This window comes from Protomyctophum bolini, assembly GCF_963924005.1.
Source record: "Protomyctophum bolini genome assembly, chromosome: 1".
Lineage (NCBI taxonomy): Eukaryota > Metazoa > Chordata > Actinopteri > Myctophiformes > Myctophidae > Protomyctophum > Protomyctophum bolini.
This window is the reverse complement of record NC_137862.1, coordinates 20436463-20454027: the sequence shown is the minus strand read 5'-3', so window position 1 is coordinate 20454027 and position 17565 is coordinate 20436463. Positions and strand designations below refer to the sequence as shown.

Here is a 17565-nt window from a genome sequence, read left to right as displayed (position 1 = left end):
GAATTAACTCCAAAAATTATCATCAGAAAGACAAGATTCTGCAGACTTCCAATTTCACAGCTTCCTGAGTGTTGAGGTCTTGTCTACAGTCATTGAAGACCCCCCCCCCTCCCAAAAAAAAAGAAAAAGAAAGAAATTAACCCAATAAAACTAAATGACATAAAATAAAATAAAAACCCTAGTCAGCCTAAAGTAGCATTCAATCAGTGAAGTCTTTGCAGCTTGTTTGCACACCTCCCTCGGTGTACAAGCCAATATCACAACTTCAACCATGAATGAAAAAATGACTGCAGCCCAGTGCCCTGAGGTATTGTGGTGGTAAAGAGGTAGGGGGACTTCTAAAACACACACTCACGCGCACGCACACACACAATACATCATATGCAAGCATGCACACAATCACGCAAGTCAACAATGGTAGCTAATTCAAGAGTGAAGAGTAAACTGTAAATGACAGAGGATGTAGCTCCATCTCTGCCATGGTGTGGTGGTCCTAGTAGTAGACAGCACCACCTGTGGGATTCCTCATGGTATTACAGACACCCAGGAAATGAGAAAAAGAGGTAACTTTGCCCCCTCCGCCCCAAAAAGCATGAACATTGACCCTCTCATACAATTATACACTCACCCACACTTGCATTCTTTCTAATATGAAGGCAGTAAAGCTTAACTTATACTTCTCCATGCAATGGTGTCGCTTGCCATAAAACAATACAAAAAAACAACAACTTGTAGGTCTGTTCCTTTTTGGCAAGCGACAGCATTGCACTACAGGAGTATGAATTAGGCTTAAAGGAGAATTCCAAACTAGAAGGCTTTCTTACCTTTATTTGTAGTTGTTACGTCCCCACCAAAGAGGTCCAGGTGTTATTTTGTGCAAAAGCGCATTATTGGCAATTTTTGTATATATCCTCTCTTCATAATGTAAATAGTATCCCAAGCGGCACACTTTACTACTTATTTCGATGGAAGTACGCAAATTAGCACAAAAACCCAACCCCCATTGAGGGCTTATATTAGGGGAAATAGCCAATAATACACTTTTGCACAATATAACACCTGGACCTCTTTGGTGGGGACATAAAAACTACAAATAAAGGTAAAAAAGCCCTCTAGTATGGAATTCTCCTTTAAGGCTACACTATCAAACAGTCATTGCCTAGCCTGATCGGTTTCTAGAACAAAAAGGAGAAATAAAGTGTTTTAGTAACACAACCTAAGCCATCAAATCCTATGTCATAATTACAAAAAAAAAAAAAAAAGTTCATCAGAGTAAAATCAACACAAATAAATAGCGATCCTTTGTTTTGAAAACATCAGTTCGGAATAGTGAATGTCTCTTCGTGGAACACTTTGCCATTGGCCTCATGCCAGTGTGTGAACATGTGGAAAAAACTAAAAATCTCTCAAATACCAAAATGTAAAGGATGTAACAAATCAAGTACAAACTGTTGCCTTGTGCTTGTATTTTGTTGCCATTTTCTTTTGCAAATAAATGACGTATTATGGGAGATTTTCATTTTTGCACTTAACACATACACACACAAGTATTCCACTGGTATAAGGCCGAAAAAAAGGTTTCCTCTTGATTGGATGATAAACAATAACGGAAACTTGAGTTTTGCTCTCCAAAGGATTAAGCTTGGAGAGAGAAAGCAGACATTCCCTTGGCCAGTGGAGTTCTGAACTATACGCTGGTAGCATTTCACCAGCAGTTCATTTTTTAAGGCAGCAAACTACATCTTTCACCTTTATAAAAGAAAAGTGACGTGTCACTGAGGAACTGAAGGTGGACCAAAGGACTTGCCAGCATTGTCTTTAATGTCCTGAAACCCCTTGTGATCTGAAGCTGATCTGCACTGCAAAAAGGTCAACAAAACAACACGTAACAGCTAAAACACGGTGTACTACTAAAAGCAACAAGGCCGCCCACCACGGATCACATTGGGCTTTAAAAGGTGTTTTAAATTACAAGAAAAAAGAAAAGCCTCACATTCAACATGGAAACGGCTAAATAAAAATCCATTCAATTCACGCCAACCTGTGTGTCTTAGTTTAAAATGCAACAGCGGTCTGAAGCAGAACAAACCGGCTGACAAATTTTGATGTCTTGATCTCTGAGAAATTGGATTTTACAAACTGGGCCAGACATGGGACGGGGGCAGGGGTGGGATAAAATAAAAAAACGTAAGGATCTTTGCAACTACAGGGGATCCCCAGAAGAGCCCTTGAATAACCCCCCTTTATAAATAGTTTGAAGGTGCTTTCATGAACCTTTTAACAGAAAGGTTCTGCAAGGGTTCTTCAAGGGTACCCTTTAGATTCCAAATAATAATAGTGAAAACCTGATAAAACCCTCACTGAGGCGGCTTCCATCTGGCACGTTTGGCATGTCAGACTAAAGCAGGCCCAGGCCAAGACCTCAATATAAATGAGAAATTGATTAGCAAGCTCAAGAGAGCCATAGGGCACCATCTTGCGCCACCCTTATCCCTTATCCCTAAACGTATTTGCCATTTTTTACTGTTTTGAAAAACATTTTAAAATAGTTCAACTAGCCGATCTACAGTACTGTACATCGAGACATTGTGATCTTGCGAGCTCGGCTATTTGAACTATTTTAAGGGTTTTATTTAGTTTAGGGATAAGGGTTAAGAGGTGGCGCAAGATATAGCCCATAGGGCTCCATTTTCGTCACCGCTAAACCCCTTATCCCTAAACTTCTTTGCCTTTTTTTTTTACTATTTTGAAAAACATTTTTTTCAACTAGCCAATAGTTCAACTAGCCAATCGACATTGACACATGTAGACACTTGTAGACTGGCCATTTTAACTATTCAAAAATGTTTAGCAAAATAGTAAAAAAGAAAAAGCCCTAAACTACAATTTTTCTTTAAACAAGTGGAACAAACTTATTTCAAGAATTGTCTTGAATCAAATTACACCATTAGGAAAATGTTATTTTAAAGGCCCAGTTCATTGGCAAAAGTGATTGTCAAATATGGTCACGTGGCATTTGGTCAGTGAATTGGCACTTGTGTATTAGATCACTGTAATGTGATGTACATTTCTCAGCCAAATAAGGGACTCCGGTTAAAATGATTAGGGATATAAAACCCTTTAACTACATTCCTGCTTTTTAGCATAAATATCTTTGGATTTTACAGTGGTAGGTAAAACAAATATTTTTCACTAACAGAGGGTTGGGTTATGGCTTTGCCCCATTCCATTTGTCTGCAAGCAGGATATCTCCAAAAGTCATTATAGATTTGCTTGAAAGCTTGCATAAAAGATGGTCAAGGAATAACAGTGATCCTTTTCGCACCGATGGGCCTCATTAAAATATGTAACCAAAGATGGTGTAACTTTTGAAGCAATATCACAAAACTTCACAGACACGCATACATTTTCCAAATATATACACGTTATGCCATTAAACTTTGATCTGCCATAAGAGGCAAACTGTACATTATTAGCCCAATCAATGCGTAATCTTAATGAAGCAAAAGCTGCTTTCAGTAACAATGTCAACTGAATCTTAAGCCAATGGAATGGGTCTTTAAGATATGGTTTGTTTAAAACTCAAAACTGCACTGGAAAACCTGGGAGACGGCTTCACTTGGCAGGGAGTTTTCCTTTGTTAAAAGAAAAATAACAATTGAGGACTCGTTACGAAAATGAGTTCTTGGGCTGGGTGATGTTAGTTTCTTTAACTAAAATCCACTTTTCCATAATTCCATGTTTGCTGTGTGTAGGGACCCTATTTACAGCCTTGCTGCATTGTATGGGGCTGCTACTCCATCTACTGGCAAGGCTACATCACTGTAGCCCTGGGCATGATTGTACGTATTGGGTCCAAACTAGAGGTGTGATAGGGCTAGTCTTTGGTATCCAGCTGTGCAATAACCAGAGGCTGATGTGGACCAGGGGCTGTATAAACTCTGGCCACTTGATTGTACATATGCAGAACATATCGCTGCCATCACCCAGAGAATGCATCATTGCAGATTTGGGTTTCTCTTACTTGGGTTGAACATTTGTATAGACTTGTCAGGCCCTGCCCCTTCTGGATAAAAATAAATGCATGTAGTAAATCGATGAGGAGGTGAGAACTGTCATTTCCCCATCCGACAAGGACGAGCAAAAAAAAGAAAAAAGGAGCAAAACAAAACACATCTTATAAGAACAGGAGGGAGGGATGGATGAGAAAGATAGAGAGCAGGAAAGATATAGATAGAGCATCCCAGTTCAGCTTGGTGCACGTCCCCAAAACCAGCAGCTGTCTGCCAGCCCAGTACAGTATGTTGGTGTCAGTTCGGTTTCGCTTTCACGCTGAGTTTTCTCCTTGAGATGGGTGTTGTTTTCCCACCGCAAATGGGGTTCACCCCAACGAGGTCAAGTCATGTTGGCTTTGCAGCGAAATATGAGGTATGTAGTGTAAATCTCCTTGTAGGAAGAGGAGTCTGATGAGGTATTCTTGGCGGGACAATCGTAGTATAGACTTGTGCATCCTTTTCGGTGTGAATCCTTTTTTTTTCTTCTTTAAAACGACAAAGTGAGTCCACGGAGACGTCACAGTGCTTCCTGAGAAAGGCCCCCTTCCAGAGCGGAGAGGGCATTACGAGGTGTGAGATACGTGTGCCGTACATACAACCGGTCAGCTCTGCCAGCGTTTTTGGTGACTCCTCCATAGCTTGGAGGAGGCACAAACAAAATGGGGAGAGGAGGTGGTCAACTCACGTCTGATCCTATACAAGGAACTTACCTCAACGCTAGATCACGGTTTGCGGAGTAGTGATTTGAAGCGGTGAGGGCATGCTAGTCCTATGATTGGTGGATCAGAGTTTTTCCCCATTGTTGTGTCCTTCACCTGATAAAAAGTAAGCTTTTGTTATCCACATAGTTTTGTTCTGGTAGTGATACTGTAAGTGAAAGATGTACTCTAGTGTGTATGTGTGAGATTGAGCAGGGATATGAGTCGTCCGCATTTCATGGGTCGTTTTTGGACAACAGTAAATCCTATCATTCCCAGTCGGCAGTGAGTCTGGGAAATCAGAAGGTCGCCCGTGCGATCCCTCCTGGCTTTGGGGTAAAGTGTCCTTGAGCAAGACGCTGAACTGCTTATAGCTCCCAACGCCATCGGTGTGTGAATGGTTGAGACCGTAACACAGATTGTAAAGCGCTCTGGATTAAGGCGCTATAGCAATGCAGGACATTTTACCATTCATCTCTGATGGGCGATTACAGCCTTCTTGCTTTTTGTGTCCATTGATCACAACCATGATGGAACTATGCATCCAGATTATAGCCTCCGACAAGATGTACTCGGGAGTGATGTCTGGGGTGGGAGGGCTTGGAATGAGGAGTTTCATGTGCTGATCTATACAAATCTGCCCAACAACCATTGTTGAACATTACAGGTGATATATACTTGGTCGCGCGCTGTCACGCAGCGGAAAAAAAATAGCCAATTTACAAGCATACAACGCGTCGCGCAACTAAGCATAAATCACACTTTAGGCGGTGTAGCCTCACTATGAAATAGAGGTTCACGAGTGTCAATGTGGCTGCTTGAGGTGAGGTGTGTTGTTGTTATGCTGCTAATGGTTGGTGGTGGTGAGGTCATCACTGTTAGATGTCCTGACTTCCTGATTGCAACATAAAAAAAAAAAGTAAAAAATATAAAAATAAAGTTAATTCATGTTATGAATATAGTACAGCTCCTGAGGTGAGGACACCACTGCAGGTTGCTCAATTTGAGGTATGTAAAAATAGAGAGAGAGAGAGAAAAAAAAGAAAAAAAGAAAATCGTTCTAAAACACAAAATTGAAAAGACAACAAAATGGCAACAAACAAACAAAAATGTCCTAAAATAAAAACTTTTCAAGTTCAGTTATGAATATACCTGCCAGTGGGTTTTGGCTGAGCTCTCTGATTGTGTTTAGCATGTGGATTAACATAAATGTGTGCCGTGTGTGTGTGTGTGTGTGTGTGTGTGTCAAATAAAATGCATAGCTGTGCATATGAGCACATGTTGGTATTAATTGTCATACATCATACTCAGGCTCTGTGTTCACGACAGGACAGCCAAAGGGTTGACAGGGTCATTGAGGTATTTGTTGTGCAACAGTTTTTTTTCTTGTTATTTCTCATCTGTTCGTATTTGTTTTGTTTTTTCGTTTTGTTTGTCTCAATGTACTGTCATTCATGATGGGCCCCCCTCCTCCTCCTCCTCCTCGGCGTAGGAGCAGAGAGAGAGAGAGAGAGAGAGAGAGGCCGGTGGAGCAGAGGAACAAACGGCGGCCCTGCTGAGTTTAGGGCGACCCGCTGGCCGCCGCTTCGGCAGAGCCCGGGCCCTTGGAGGAGGAGGTGGAGGAGCAGGAGGCGGGACTAAGGGTCTGGGTGGAGGGGGCGGAGAAGGTGAAGCTGTTGCTGCTGGTGCCAGCGGTGGCGGCCGCTGAGGCAGACATTGCAGGTGCCGGGGCCGCACCGCCTCCTCCGGACTTCTGGGCAAACAGGGTTCCTAAAAAACATGGGAGAGGTTCACGACGTTAGGACTATACGTTATGATACATTTAAAAGGTAGGGTAAGTGATATGTTTTGGTTAAAACAAAAGTATTTTTGTTAAATGGTTAAATCAGCATATTCTGATAGTAATCATTGCTATGGAGTGGTTGTTCAGTAACATGTCTCTCCAGCTCTTTAACAAACAAAAAATACATTTTCAGGTAGATGACAACATTTCAGTCAATCAGGAGAGAGTAGCTATTTATGAGCTTCATTTGTATAGTGTTCCAGCTCTAATTTTGTCAGCTCATTTCCAGGGCCTCATTGAAGGAGAAAAAGCCTGTAACAGTTCCCGTTTGTTTTCTTGAGTATGGTTTTCAAGTGTTCAAATAGTTGTTTTTGGAACGTTTAATTTTGGCCAGCATTATTTACTTTTGTACTACAATGCCTAAAAATGTACTTGTGGAAATGCCTCCGGCCATCGGCCAGCATTATCACAGTGTTAAGTATTTTTTGTTGAATTACTGATGACAAAGTCAACATTATGTAACATAAGCAAGCAGCATGCTAGCATTCGAATACACTAGTTCTTTCTTTCAATCATTTTATTATTATTAGAATTACAATCTGATACACATACGCCGGCTACTTTCTAATGTTTTGATAATGCGTGTGAAAGATGCATGCATATGACGGTATAGTTGTACACATGTTACATACAGTACATTGTTGACTTTGTCATCAGTAATACAACTAAAAAGGCTTATAACACGCAAAAATAAATTACATTAAACAGTGCTGCAGGGCGGGTCATTGCGCAACCCTATCAATGTTTGGAATGAGGCTTCAGTTCAGTTCAAATTCAAAGGACACGAACAGTAAAGACCGCAGTTTTTTCCCTTTTGTAGCCGATGGGTTCCCCGATTGTGTTAAAGACCATATATATATTTTTTCATACATTTTATCCAACGATTTTGCAACCCATTTTCTTCACCCAGTGTCAATTATCTAATGTAATCCTGGGCGCTACACTTCCTCTGCCAACCTGGGGGGGGCAGCGGACTGATCTCATGCTAAGTTCCTTCTATGCATGAGGAGTCCAAGCTGCTTCCTTTCATCTGACAGCGGGGAATTTCCCCGGCTGGACATAGCGTGACAGGCGCTACGTCCAGGCGCCCCGGCTGGCCAGGGGGAGGTAGTTTTTAAAGACCAGGATTACTGCATGTTTTTTGTGAGGGTACCTAACCTAGGGGGCATGTGGAGAACATGCAAACTCTACACAGAAAGGCCCTTTCGCCAACCCCGCCTCGGGTATGAGCACTGATGACGCGGAGGAGGGAACACGCCTCCAGCGGGAATCGAACCCATGACCTTCTAGCTGTGAGGCGACAGCACTACCGACTGTGCCACCGTGGCCCTGTTAAGACCATATTTTAACTCTTTTTTTGCACATTTAAATCTAATTCTGTCCTGTTTGTAGCACTGTTGCATGACGTACTCAGTGTGGTAGTCGAACTAGTTTCAGGCAATAGTGTGAGAACCTCATTAATTCAAACTCACACATTATCTTTATTTAAGAGACTGGTCCAAGCCATTTTAAAATAGTTATTTATTCAGTATAGCATACTATTGGTCATCATCATTTCACATTTTCTTGATTTTATACAGAATGCAGGCCTTTAGAGTAAAACCCTCCCGCACACTCAGATCAGCCAACGCAGGGAAGCTGGAAGTACCCTCACTAAAAACGCCGGGACAACGCTCCACACGTCCCAAACTCTTCTCCATTCTGGCTCCAAAACTGTGGAATGCACTTCCCATTGCAGTCAGAACTGCAGCATCACTCCCAATCTTCCGCCGTAGTCTGAAAACCCACCTTTTCAGACTCCATCATGGCCTATAGCACTTACCCTACCCCCTTAGATAGCATTTCTGTAGACTTAGATAGCATTTGATACAGACTTATAGCATGTTATGTAGACAGCACTATAATTGCATTGTATGTAGTCATAGCACGTCATAGTACATATGTATAGCATAGTATAGTATATATATGTATAGTTTATATGTATAGTTTCATTATATAGATATTCCACTGTTACGTTATTAGCTTACGCATGTTTCATGATAAATGCTTTTTATGTGATGTATTCCCAATTTCCCATGCTTTTTTGTTCTTGCTTAATGTAAATCGCTCTGGATTAAGAGCATCTTCTAAATGCCTAAATTGTAATTGTAAATTGTAATGAGTGCCATTAATTGCATAGTTATCTGGCCAGGTAGGGTTGTACACACCTGAATACATTGTGCCATTGACGTCCACAGAGACTGTGATGCTGGCGTTTCCATTGGATGAGATACTCAAGGACATGTCCTGCTGCTTCTCATCTAGAGCCACACAAAGAAACAAAGTGAGAATGACACTCGGAAAGGCTCAGAAGAAAGAACTCTCCTCAAGGCTAGGAAGCGTTTTGGCTACTCAGGCCTTCATCAAAACGCTAATGAAGCCCTGAATATTATTGACTCCTCCTGTTGAAGCTTCTTCAGTCAAGAGGAAGAGATGTAAATGAGCATTTACAGTTACACAATGCGATCCATTTGCATTCAACACACTTAAACATACTGCAATTGCAGTGCATTGGTATGTGTACATGAGAAATGCCTAGATTTAAGAGCACATTAGCAAGAGTGTCTTAGTATTTATGTCACGGATTAAAGCAAAATAAAATCTGTCTCTCTCTAAAAAAAAGTCCTAATATGAGACAGTGTGAAAGGAGCCCCCTTGTAGATAGCCTATTTTCAGTGCATGGAACGCTTCCATAGCAGACATGACTTCTATAGAATCCAAATGACTGAAATCAGTTGTGGTTTAACCTTAATCCATGAGTAGAATTGCTAAAGAATTGCTGTTGTGTAACCCCAATTTAAGCCCTATTCAAAAAGCAGATCTACAAGCTAATCATAAACCCAGTATGTTCATCGTAGGCCTTGTGGCATTACTTATTTGGGCATAGGGTTATTAGACAGCGACACCCCACCCTCAACAAGACTTAGAAACAGTACAAACATTCCATTTGTTGCAAGAATATTCAAGATGACACAACTAACCGCTATTAAATGTATGTGTGTATCTTTGTCTAAGATACCACTAAGCTCTGTTGTAACTTGTGTGTCGTTATCTATGCACGTCTACATGTATATATGTGCAAGTATATTATGTGTGTGTGTTTGTGTGTGTGTGTGTGTGTGTGTGTGTGTGTGTGTGTGTGTGACTGTGTGTGTATGATGCATGGCATCAGTGTCATACATGGTGCATTGTGTGTTTTGCAAGTGCAGGTATTTTATACATGTGGATTATGTGTGTATTCTGTGTAACCTCTGTTGTGTATGTGAGACACACCACAATGAACCTCTATTGTCTGAGCACAATGTGGCTATAGGTGTATGTGACATCATCACTATTGTACGCATGTGAGTATTATCCCATGCATGCATGCGTGTGCTTATATGACAAAACCTAACCTCTGTTGAGGGCACAACAGTGTGTGCGTGAATGTATGTATAATGTATGTATGTATGACAGCAGTAACCTCTATTGTGGATGCATGGACAGATATTGTTCCCTATATGATTGACGGCACTAAAACTCGAAGGTCTTTCAGACAGACAACTCTTGGATTTAATACGTATATGTATTGTGCATAAATATATAGGGCATAAATATTTAAGCATATTTGGGGCACAGCTCCTGGCTATTTAATGAATTCCCCGTAAGCATGAATTATAATAAATGATTTGCCAATGAGATTCGACAGGGAATGTAATGAAACAGACCGCCATAAGGTAATCATAGAAACGGAGCCCACAGGTGGATGCTGGGGTGGTGGGGGGAGCACACAAAACAGCATAGAAACAGAGCCCACAGGTGGATGCTGGGGTGGTGGGGGGAGCCCACAAACCATCATAGAGCAGAGCACAACGCAGCAGCAGAGCAGCAAGAAGAATGAGCTATATGAGATACTGATCAGCTGATCAGTAATTGGAGCTCCTTTGAGTTCTCTGCCTGAACTAGCTCTGCAGGCTTTGCATCATACATGTTATGTGTAGTATGTGTTTCTATAACAATACTAACCGGTTATGTATCGCCTAATCTCTGTTGGGTAAGCATCGATGAATGCATGTGCTAACTCTCTATTGTTTGTGTGTGTGTGTGTGTGTGTGTGTGTGTGTGTGATGGTTTCCGAAAATATCCGATCTACAAGCTTCACAATGACAAGATGCATAGTTGCACACTGCAAGCTGATCTACAAGCTCACAGTGCGAGATTGTAGATCAGCTTGCAGTGTGCGACATCGGCATGCAACTATGCATAACTCAGGCTTTAGGGTTGGGGTTAAAAATAGATTGAAATGGCATTTATACAATTGTAAAATTGTTTGTCCTCAAACGTATAGTAATACTGGTGTGTGTGTGTGTGTGTGTGTGTGTGTGTGTGCGACTGTGCGTGCGTGAATTACTATACGTGAGGACAGTAGATAAATATTATTTACTGGTCCTCATAAAAAAAACATGCTCTTCTATGGTTGAAAAAATATTTTTTAGAGATGATAAAACATGATTTATATATATATATATATATATATATATAGCCGATCTACAAGCTCGCAACGCGTTGTGAGCGTGTAGATTTTGTTAGACTCTAGGCTTACAGTTAAAATTGTAAGAATTGGCATTCATAAACACATCAACCTAAAAATCACACCTGTGTGAACTGAGTGGTGCAACTCCCCACTCTCTCTCCCCTCTTCCTCTCTCTCTCTCTCTCTCTCTCGCTCTCTCATTAGCAGCCAACAGTGCAGCACTGTCTCTCTCTCTCTCTGTTTCTGGCAAACAGCGCCCCTGCCTCCTACTGGTACTCATTATATGATGCTCATAGTCAAATAGGTGAACACATAGGTGAACACGGACAAAGCTGTTCCTTGGAGTGGTTGCACCACTCAAAAATAATACAAAATCGTGTGTGTGCGTGTGTGTGAACACCACTGACCTCGGCTCTTGTGGTTGGTGGTGTGGCTGTGGGTGGGGGTCCCAAGGCGCAGGTTCATGGGGACCTGGGAGGCCATGGCTAGCAGGTTGTGTTGGAAGGCCTGCTGCATGAGGCGCTGCTGCTCCTCAGCCAGGCGGGCCATCTTCCTCTCGGGGGCCTCGCCCACACCCGTCTCCAGCTTCTCCCTCAGCTGCTCCAGGGTGGCGGCCCGCGCCAGCCCGGCCACCTGCTGCTGCCCCAGGGCCAGCGCCATGGAGGACCCCCTGGCTGCCAGGAGGGACGCGGTCAGCTCATCTGGAACGGAGCCGAGAGAGGTGGAGGATATTTACTTTGATAATAATGGTAGATTACTAAAGATATTTGCAAACCCTCGTGGCCAAAGTCCAGAGTAAACTGTTGCGCCCCTTCTTTGTATTTTGTTCAGGGTTGACGACCAGGTGCGGTGGTCTCAAAAGCAGGAAAACTGGAAGAAAAGCACTTGCACTCTGGTCATAGGACCTTCGTCAGTGCGGTATGAATGCACATTGCATGCATTTTCTCAAATTCTTTGTTAGTAGTGGAAGAAAATAAATTAAAAAAATATGTCGGTCCTACTTGCAGGGTGGTTATGTCTACGTGGGAGTTTAGAAGATATACCTAGACTAAAGTTATAATTTTAAAATGCATCTCCGTCCCACCGGCATGTGGGCTTTTTTTGGTTAAAATAGCAGATCTACAAGCTCGCATCGGCGACGCGTTTTGAGATTGTAGATATGCTATTCTTGAGGTTTTCAAGATTCATGATGTATGACGATAACCTGGCTGTGTGATATGCTTTGAGCCCTGAAGCACATGGAGCCCTGAAGCACATTCCAGATGGGCACCAAGAGAGATCAGATAAGAAGAAACGACGGCTATCAAAAGTGGGATCCCATTGATGTGGAGGGGGGGGGGGGGTGGCCATAAAATGTCCCCCTGTGTGGGAAGCATGTCATTAATGAGTGGTAAAGCTAAGGACAGTGTAAAGCCTGAGGGCCGTCTGGCTCCATGTTGACTCACACGCGCACACCCACATAGATATAATATGCCCATAGGAAGGCACGGACATACTTCAAAACAGGTTTTTCCCCTTTCTCACACACACACACACACACACACACACACACACACACACACACACACACACACACACACACACACACACACACACACACACACACACACACACACACACACACACACACACACACACACACACACACACACACACACACACACACACACACACACACACACACACAGCAAACTGGAATGATGACAATGTTATTTACGTACTAGGCCTGTAAGTAAGCACTGAAGCAGGACCTGAAACATGTTTTATGAGCTTTCCTGGTATGACTAACCATTTGTCATTTTCAATGGCACTTTCATTTTAAAGTATTTACTATCATAGCTAGTGTTGAATCCAATGTGTTCATCCCATTAGAAGTACAGCAGATGTAGTTACTAAATTGCGACAGAGGGCGCTATATCTCCATCAGTACTTTGGTTGAAAGCTCTGCAGTCCTCTTGCTGAGCCCAGAGCAGACAGAGTACAATTGTAACCAGAATACTGCTGACATATCCTATATTAATGGACATGAACACAAATGGTCGCTTTAGCTCTTATCCGTTTCACTTTCACATCCTGCCAGTTATACACATTGTTTTCTGGTAGCTGCACAAGACCAGTCAGCCTTTTAGCAACCAACTGGAATTAGGGGTTAAGTGCTTCTCTTTCAAGGGTAGTTTCTCAGCAAATAGGCTCTGCGCACTAACTGTATTCCTGAGTTTCCAGGAGGTGGCATAACCAGTTTCTTGTTTGGGGTCATTTTTCGATTACAAGAACGCTCGCCCCAGAACAAACCCGATGACCTCAAGACAGTCGCCACTAGTAAAACTATGCCTAATCCTAAACTTATTCCTAAACATAACCTCAGTAAAACTATGCCTAAACCTAACCTTATTCCTAAACGTAACCTCAGTAAAACTATGCCTAATCCTAACCATATTCCTAAACGTAACCTCAGTAAAACTATGCCTAAACCTAACCTTATTCCTAAACGTAACCTCAGTAAAACTATGCCTAAACCTAACCTTATTCCTAAACGTAACCTCAGTAAAACTATGCCTAAACCTAACCTTATTCCTAAACGTAACCTCAGTAAAACTATGCCTAAACCTAACCTTATTCCTAAACGTAACCTCAGTAAAACTATGCCTAATCCTAACCTTATTCCTAAACGTAACCTCAGTAAAACTATGCCTAAACCTAACCTTATTCCTAAACGTAACCTCAGTAAAACTATGCCTAAACCTAACCTTATTCCTAACCCCAACCTCAGTAAAACAAATACAAGAACCGCTGGGGGGAGAGCGGTCTGCAGAAACAAATGGTGGCGGTGTGTTTTGGGTTGAGCGTTCTGGTTACTAATTTTTCCATTGCTTGGTTTCATTGTCTCAGTAGCAGATTTTAATTCTCCTTTGTATTTCTGGTTCAAATCCGCTGCCTATCCAATCAAACAAAGCTATGGGAGAATTAACAGGAACAGAAAATGGTTACACAACCTTCCGGAAACCCAGGACTATCGTTATATGCACAAAGCCCAGTGTATCACATTTACTCTCCCCATCCCAGAGTTTTCCCCCAAACTGATGCTCTTACTGCAATGACCCCCAAATTGATATGTATTTGGCCGCAGACTCCCATCTGAAAAGGTTTGCTGCCAGGGACCCCAGTAACAGAATATTTGTGTAAAAAAAAAGGTGGGAGAGCACAAAGTGAGAGGCTGTGAGCTTGTAGATCTGCTATTTTTGAATAGCCAACATAAAAAAAAGATAAAGTGGTTAAAATGATTGTGATGCTATGTTAACTACTTTTGCTGGGGACCACTTGGAACCCCCTCAAGGACCCCTGGGGGTCCCTGGACCCCACAATGAGAACCAACACCTTACAGTATGACATCACAACACAAGTCTTTGTCTCTCATCTACCGTTGAGGGTGGGTGGGTACCTTTCTTTAGAGAGTGGCCCGGCGAACCGTGCAGGTCGCTGAGCGTCCCAGATAGTCCCATGGCCGACAAGTGCATCTTGGGAGGGGAGAGGATGTGGGGGGCCGTGCTGGGGGAAGGGGAGAAGCGGAAGAGACTGCTGCTGTAGCTGGGGCGACGTCCCTCACGTCGGTTACTGTCGATGGCTGCCTGCAGTTCACCTGGGGAGCTCAGACCTTTCCTCTCGCACTCGTACGGGTACAGGTACTTCATGTATCTACATGCAAACACAAAGAGGAGAGGTAGAAAGACACGGTCACATTATACTTTATACTGTGTAAAGGATGTGTATCACTTGTTTATTTCAAAATTGTCCGGAAAAAACATCTTATCAGGACTGGGAGACCACAAGCCGAGGTAAATATAAATTCCCATTGAAAGGAGGTGCCATTCACTGCTGCCGTTTTTCTCTTTTCTCCTTTGTACATAGTGGCCCTCATTTATCAACGCGGCATTTATCATTCCAGCGTGAACTTGAACGTATGCCACGCCACAATTCACGTCAGGTCGGGAGCTGTCGCTGACTTTGTCTGCTCCTGTTTTTCTGTCGTAGAGAAGCGGAGGAGCATTGTCTGAACTGCTGACAGCCATCCAAAGTTATGTATTCACTCCTAATAGCTATACAACTAATAAATACATATTTTGTAAAGGCATACATCGACGATGTGTAATATGAAATTGGTAGGATATTTCCAACTGTACAAGCAATTAAAAACAATATAAGATGTTAAGTTAGATGATTAATTAAACAGTGCTTTACTGGCTCTGTTAAAACATGCCAGCACATATGTGCGGGAGATGAGATGCCGTCACTCCTATAAATAATCCCTGTGATAATATAACATTTTGAAAAATGCCTATTTTTTCCCCCCAATGTGACAAAGTCATGCATATAGCCTGCCTATTTGCAATGATATTATAGGCTAATTTAGGTGCTTAATCGTTCACCTAATGAAGTGCTTATGAGTGCTTAGGCAAGGGGGCGGGACCAGCGGCGCCGCCGTTTAAATCTTGTCATGGACAGTGAGGTTGCTAGATGTAGCTAGATGTAGCCAACCAACGTAGGTATGATTACTTCTAACGCGACTAGTGACGGGACCGCGATCGGCGCGATGGGCCGTCAAAAACACAATCTTTGGTTAGAATTGGAAGCATTGATTTAGATCAAGAGTTATTCACGTTTTAAGATTTTCAATCACATCTGTTAAAATGGAGGGGGACCACTTTGGATGACGTCCAAACCGGAAATGACATTGAATGTTGCCCAATAGGCGCTCCCAGCCTGTAGAGCGGTGCTCTCTGTTGCTATGGCGCTAATGTTCCGTCTTTTGATTAATCTTCGTCCCGGTCATCCGATCCGTCTCTTTAACATGCAGTGCACTGTGCACTTCTTAAGAATGGGTTAAATAAATATCCTACAAACCGATTCCATTCATGACAATGTAACTGTGATTAATGTAGCGTAGCCTATACTTGACAAAACTAAAGTTGTAGCCTCACAGAATAATCCTACTGGCGTGCCAAAATGCACACTTGCATGCATGCGTGTGCGGACATGACAGGCAAGCAACCATGAGATTTATCAAAGCTGCGACCAAATTTTCGCCAGGATCAACTATTTACCATCACTTCATAGATCTGCCGACGTGAGCGCACGCCAAAAACCACGCTCGAATTTAAGGCAGAATTTACACTACAATAAATGAGGGCCATAGTGTTTGTATTTGTTGATATTATTGTTGTATTATAGTGTTAATTAATGTATGTTTCTTCTATGTTGATTACTTGAATTCATACACCTTTTAGCCTTAATGTCTTACTATACGACGTGCAGTCTACCTTTCTGACAAATAAAGTATTCAATCAACAGAGTGCACATTAAGTGCGTCTGAGTCATATGTACTGTATGTCCGAGTCATATATACTGTGCCCAAGAAAGCGTCATCTACGTCATCTTTAAGAGAAGACAGCTCTCATCCCCTAAATCCAGAATATCAATTCTTGCCTTCTGGCCAATGGTTAGAGGCCTATGCAAATATAAACAATACTTCCATTCGTGCCATCAATAATGGAAGCAGGAGGACTTAGCCGTTGTTTAGTTTCAAGCAACAGTTGACAGCCAATCTCTGAGGTGAGTGGGTGGGAGAATGGTTGTAGTTTTTATATTTACTATATAGTATTTACTATATGTACTTATATTTCAACTGTTATTATCTGGATTTTGTGACTATGGACTATGTTCTTGTTTATGTATGTTTACTGTGTTTTTATAATTGTTATTATCTGCTGTGACATGAATTGCCCAGTTTGACTTTGGGACATGCTAATAAAACTTGAACCATGACCTTGACCATGCTTCCCAGATATATTAGAATACTATTGCTTTGTTCCATCTTTAGCTTAAAACATCTTATGCTTATGAAGTGGAAGCAGAAGGCTTGTCCCACACAACTTATTTTTAAATTATGGAGAATATCAAGTACAAGTTGGGTGGCTCTAGTACATTTGATAAAACATGGCCAGCTGTTTCTGACAGATGGCCATGGAAATGCAATAACACTTCCATAATTGATTTTTATTCAAACCAAATTACAATGAAAATTGGCAGACAGGCGTGACTAATATTAATTGCTGGTATGAATGTACAAACAACTTGTGTCATACCTATTTCGAGAGAGAGAGAGAGAGAGAGAGAGAGAGAGAGAGAGAGAGAGATGAGAGTGCAAGAGGAGATTAGTTATAATTAGAAAATGATTATTGCGACCTACTGAACATCTGCACAAGGCGTCCGTCACGCCTCGTGACACGCTCCATATATGGCCAATACAGAATTAATTCCATATGTTGATCTGACCTCATCAAACCCTGTACACTCAAGACACTCCAAATATGGCCAGTACAGATTACAGAATTTATTCCATATGTTGATCTGACCTCATCA

At 42.1% G+C, this 17565-nt stretch overlaps 1 protein-coding gene across 1 annotated transcript in view; it reads right to left on the bottom strand.

The window, feature by feature from the left end:
- Positions 1-6245: 6245 nt before the first annotated feature.
- LOC308315424 (AT-rich interactive domain-containing protein 3B-like) overlaps positions 6246-17565 on the bottom strand; it is a 72281-nt gene continuing 60961 nt past the window's right edge. The window contains exons 6-9 of the mRNA XM_080763387.1: positions 14588-14841; positions 11556-11849; positions 8804-8896; positions 6246-6523 (exon numbers count right to left, since the gene is read on the bottom strand). Coding sequence (XP_080619513.1) covers positions 6315-6523; positions 8804-8896; positions 11556-11849; positions 14588-14841 — 850 coding nt within the window. The 3' untranslated portion in view covers positions 6246-6314. The remainder of the gene's footprint in view (positions 6524-8803; positions 8897-11555; positions 11850-14587; positions 14842-17565) is intronic.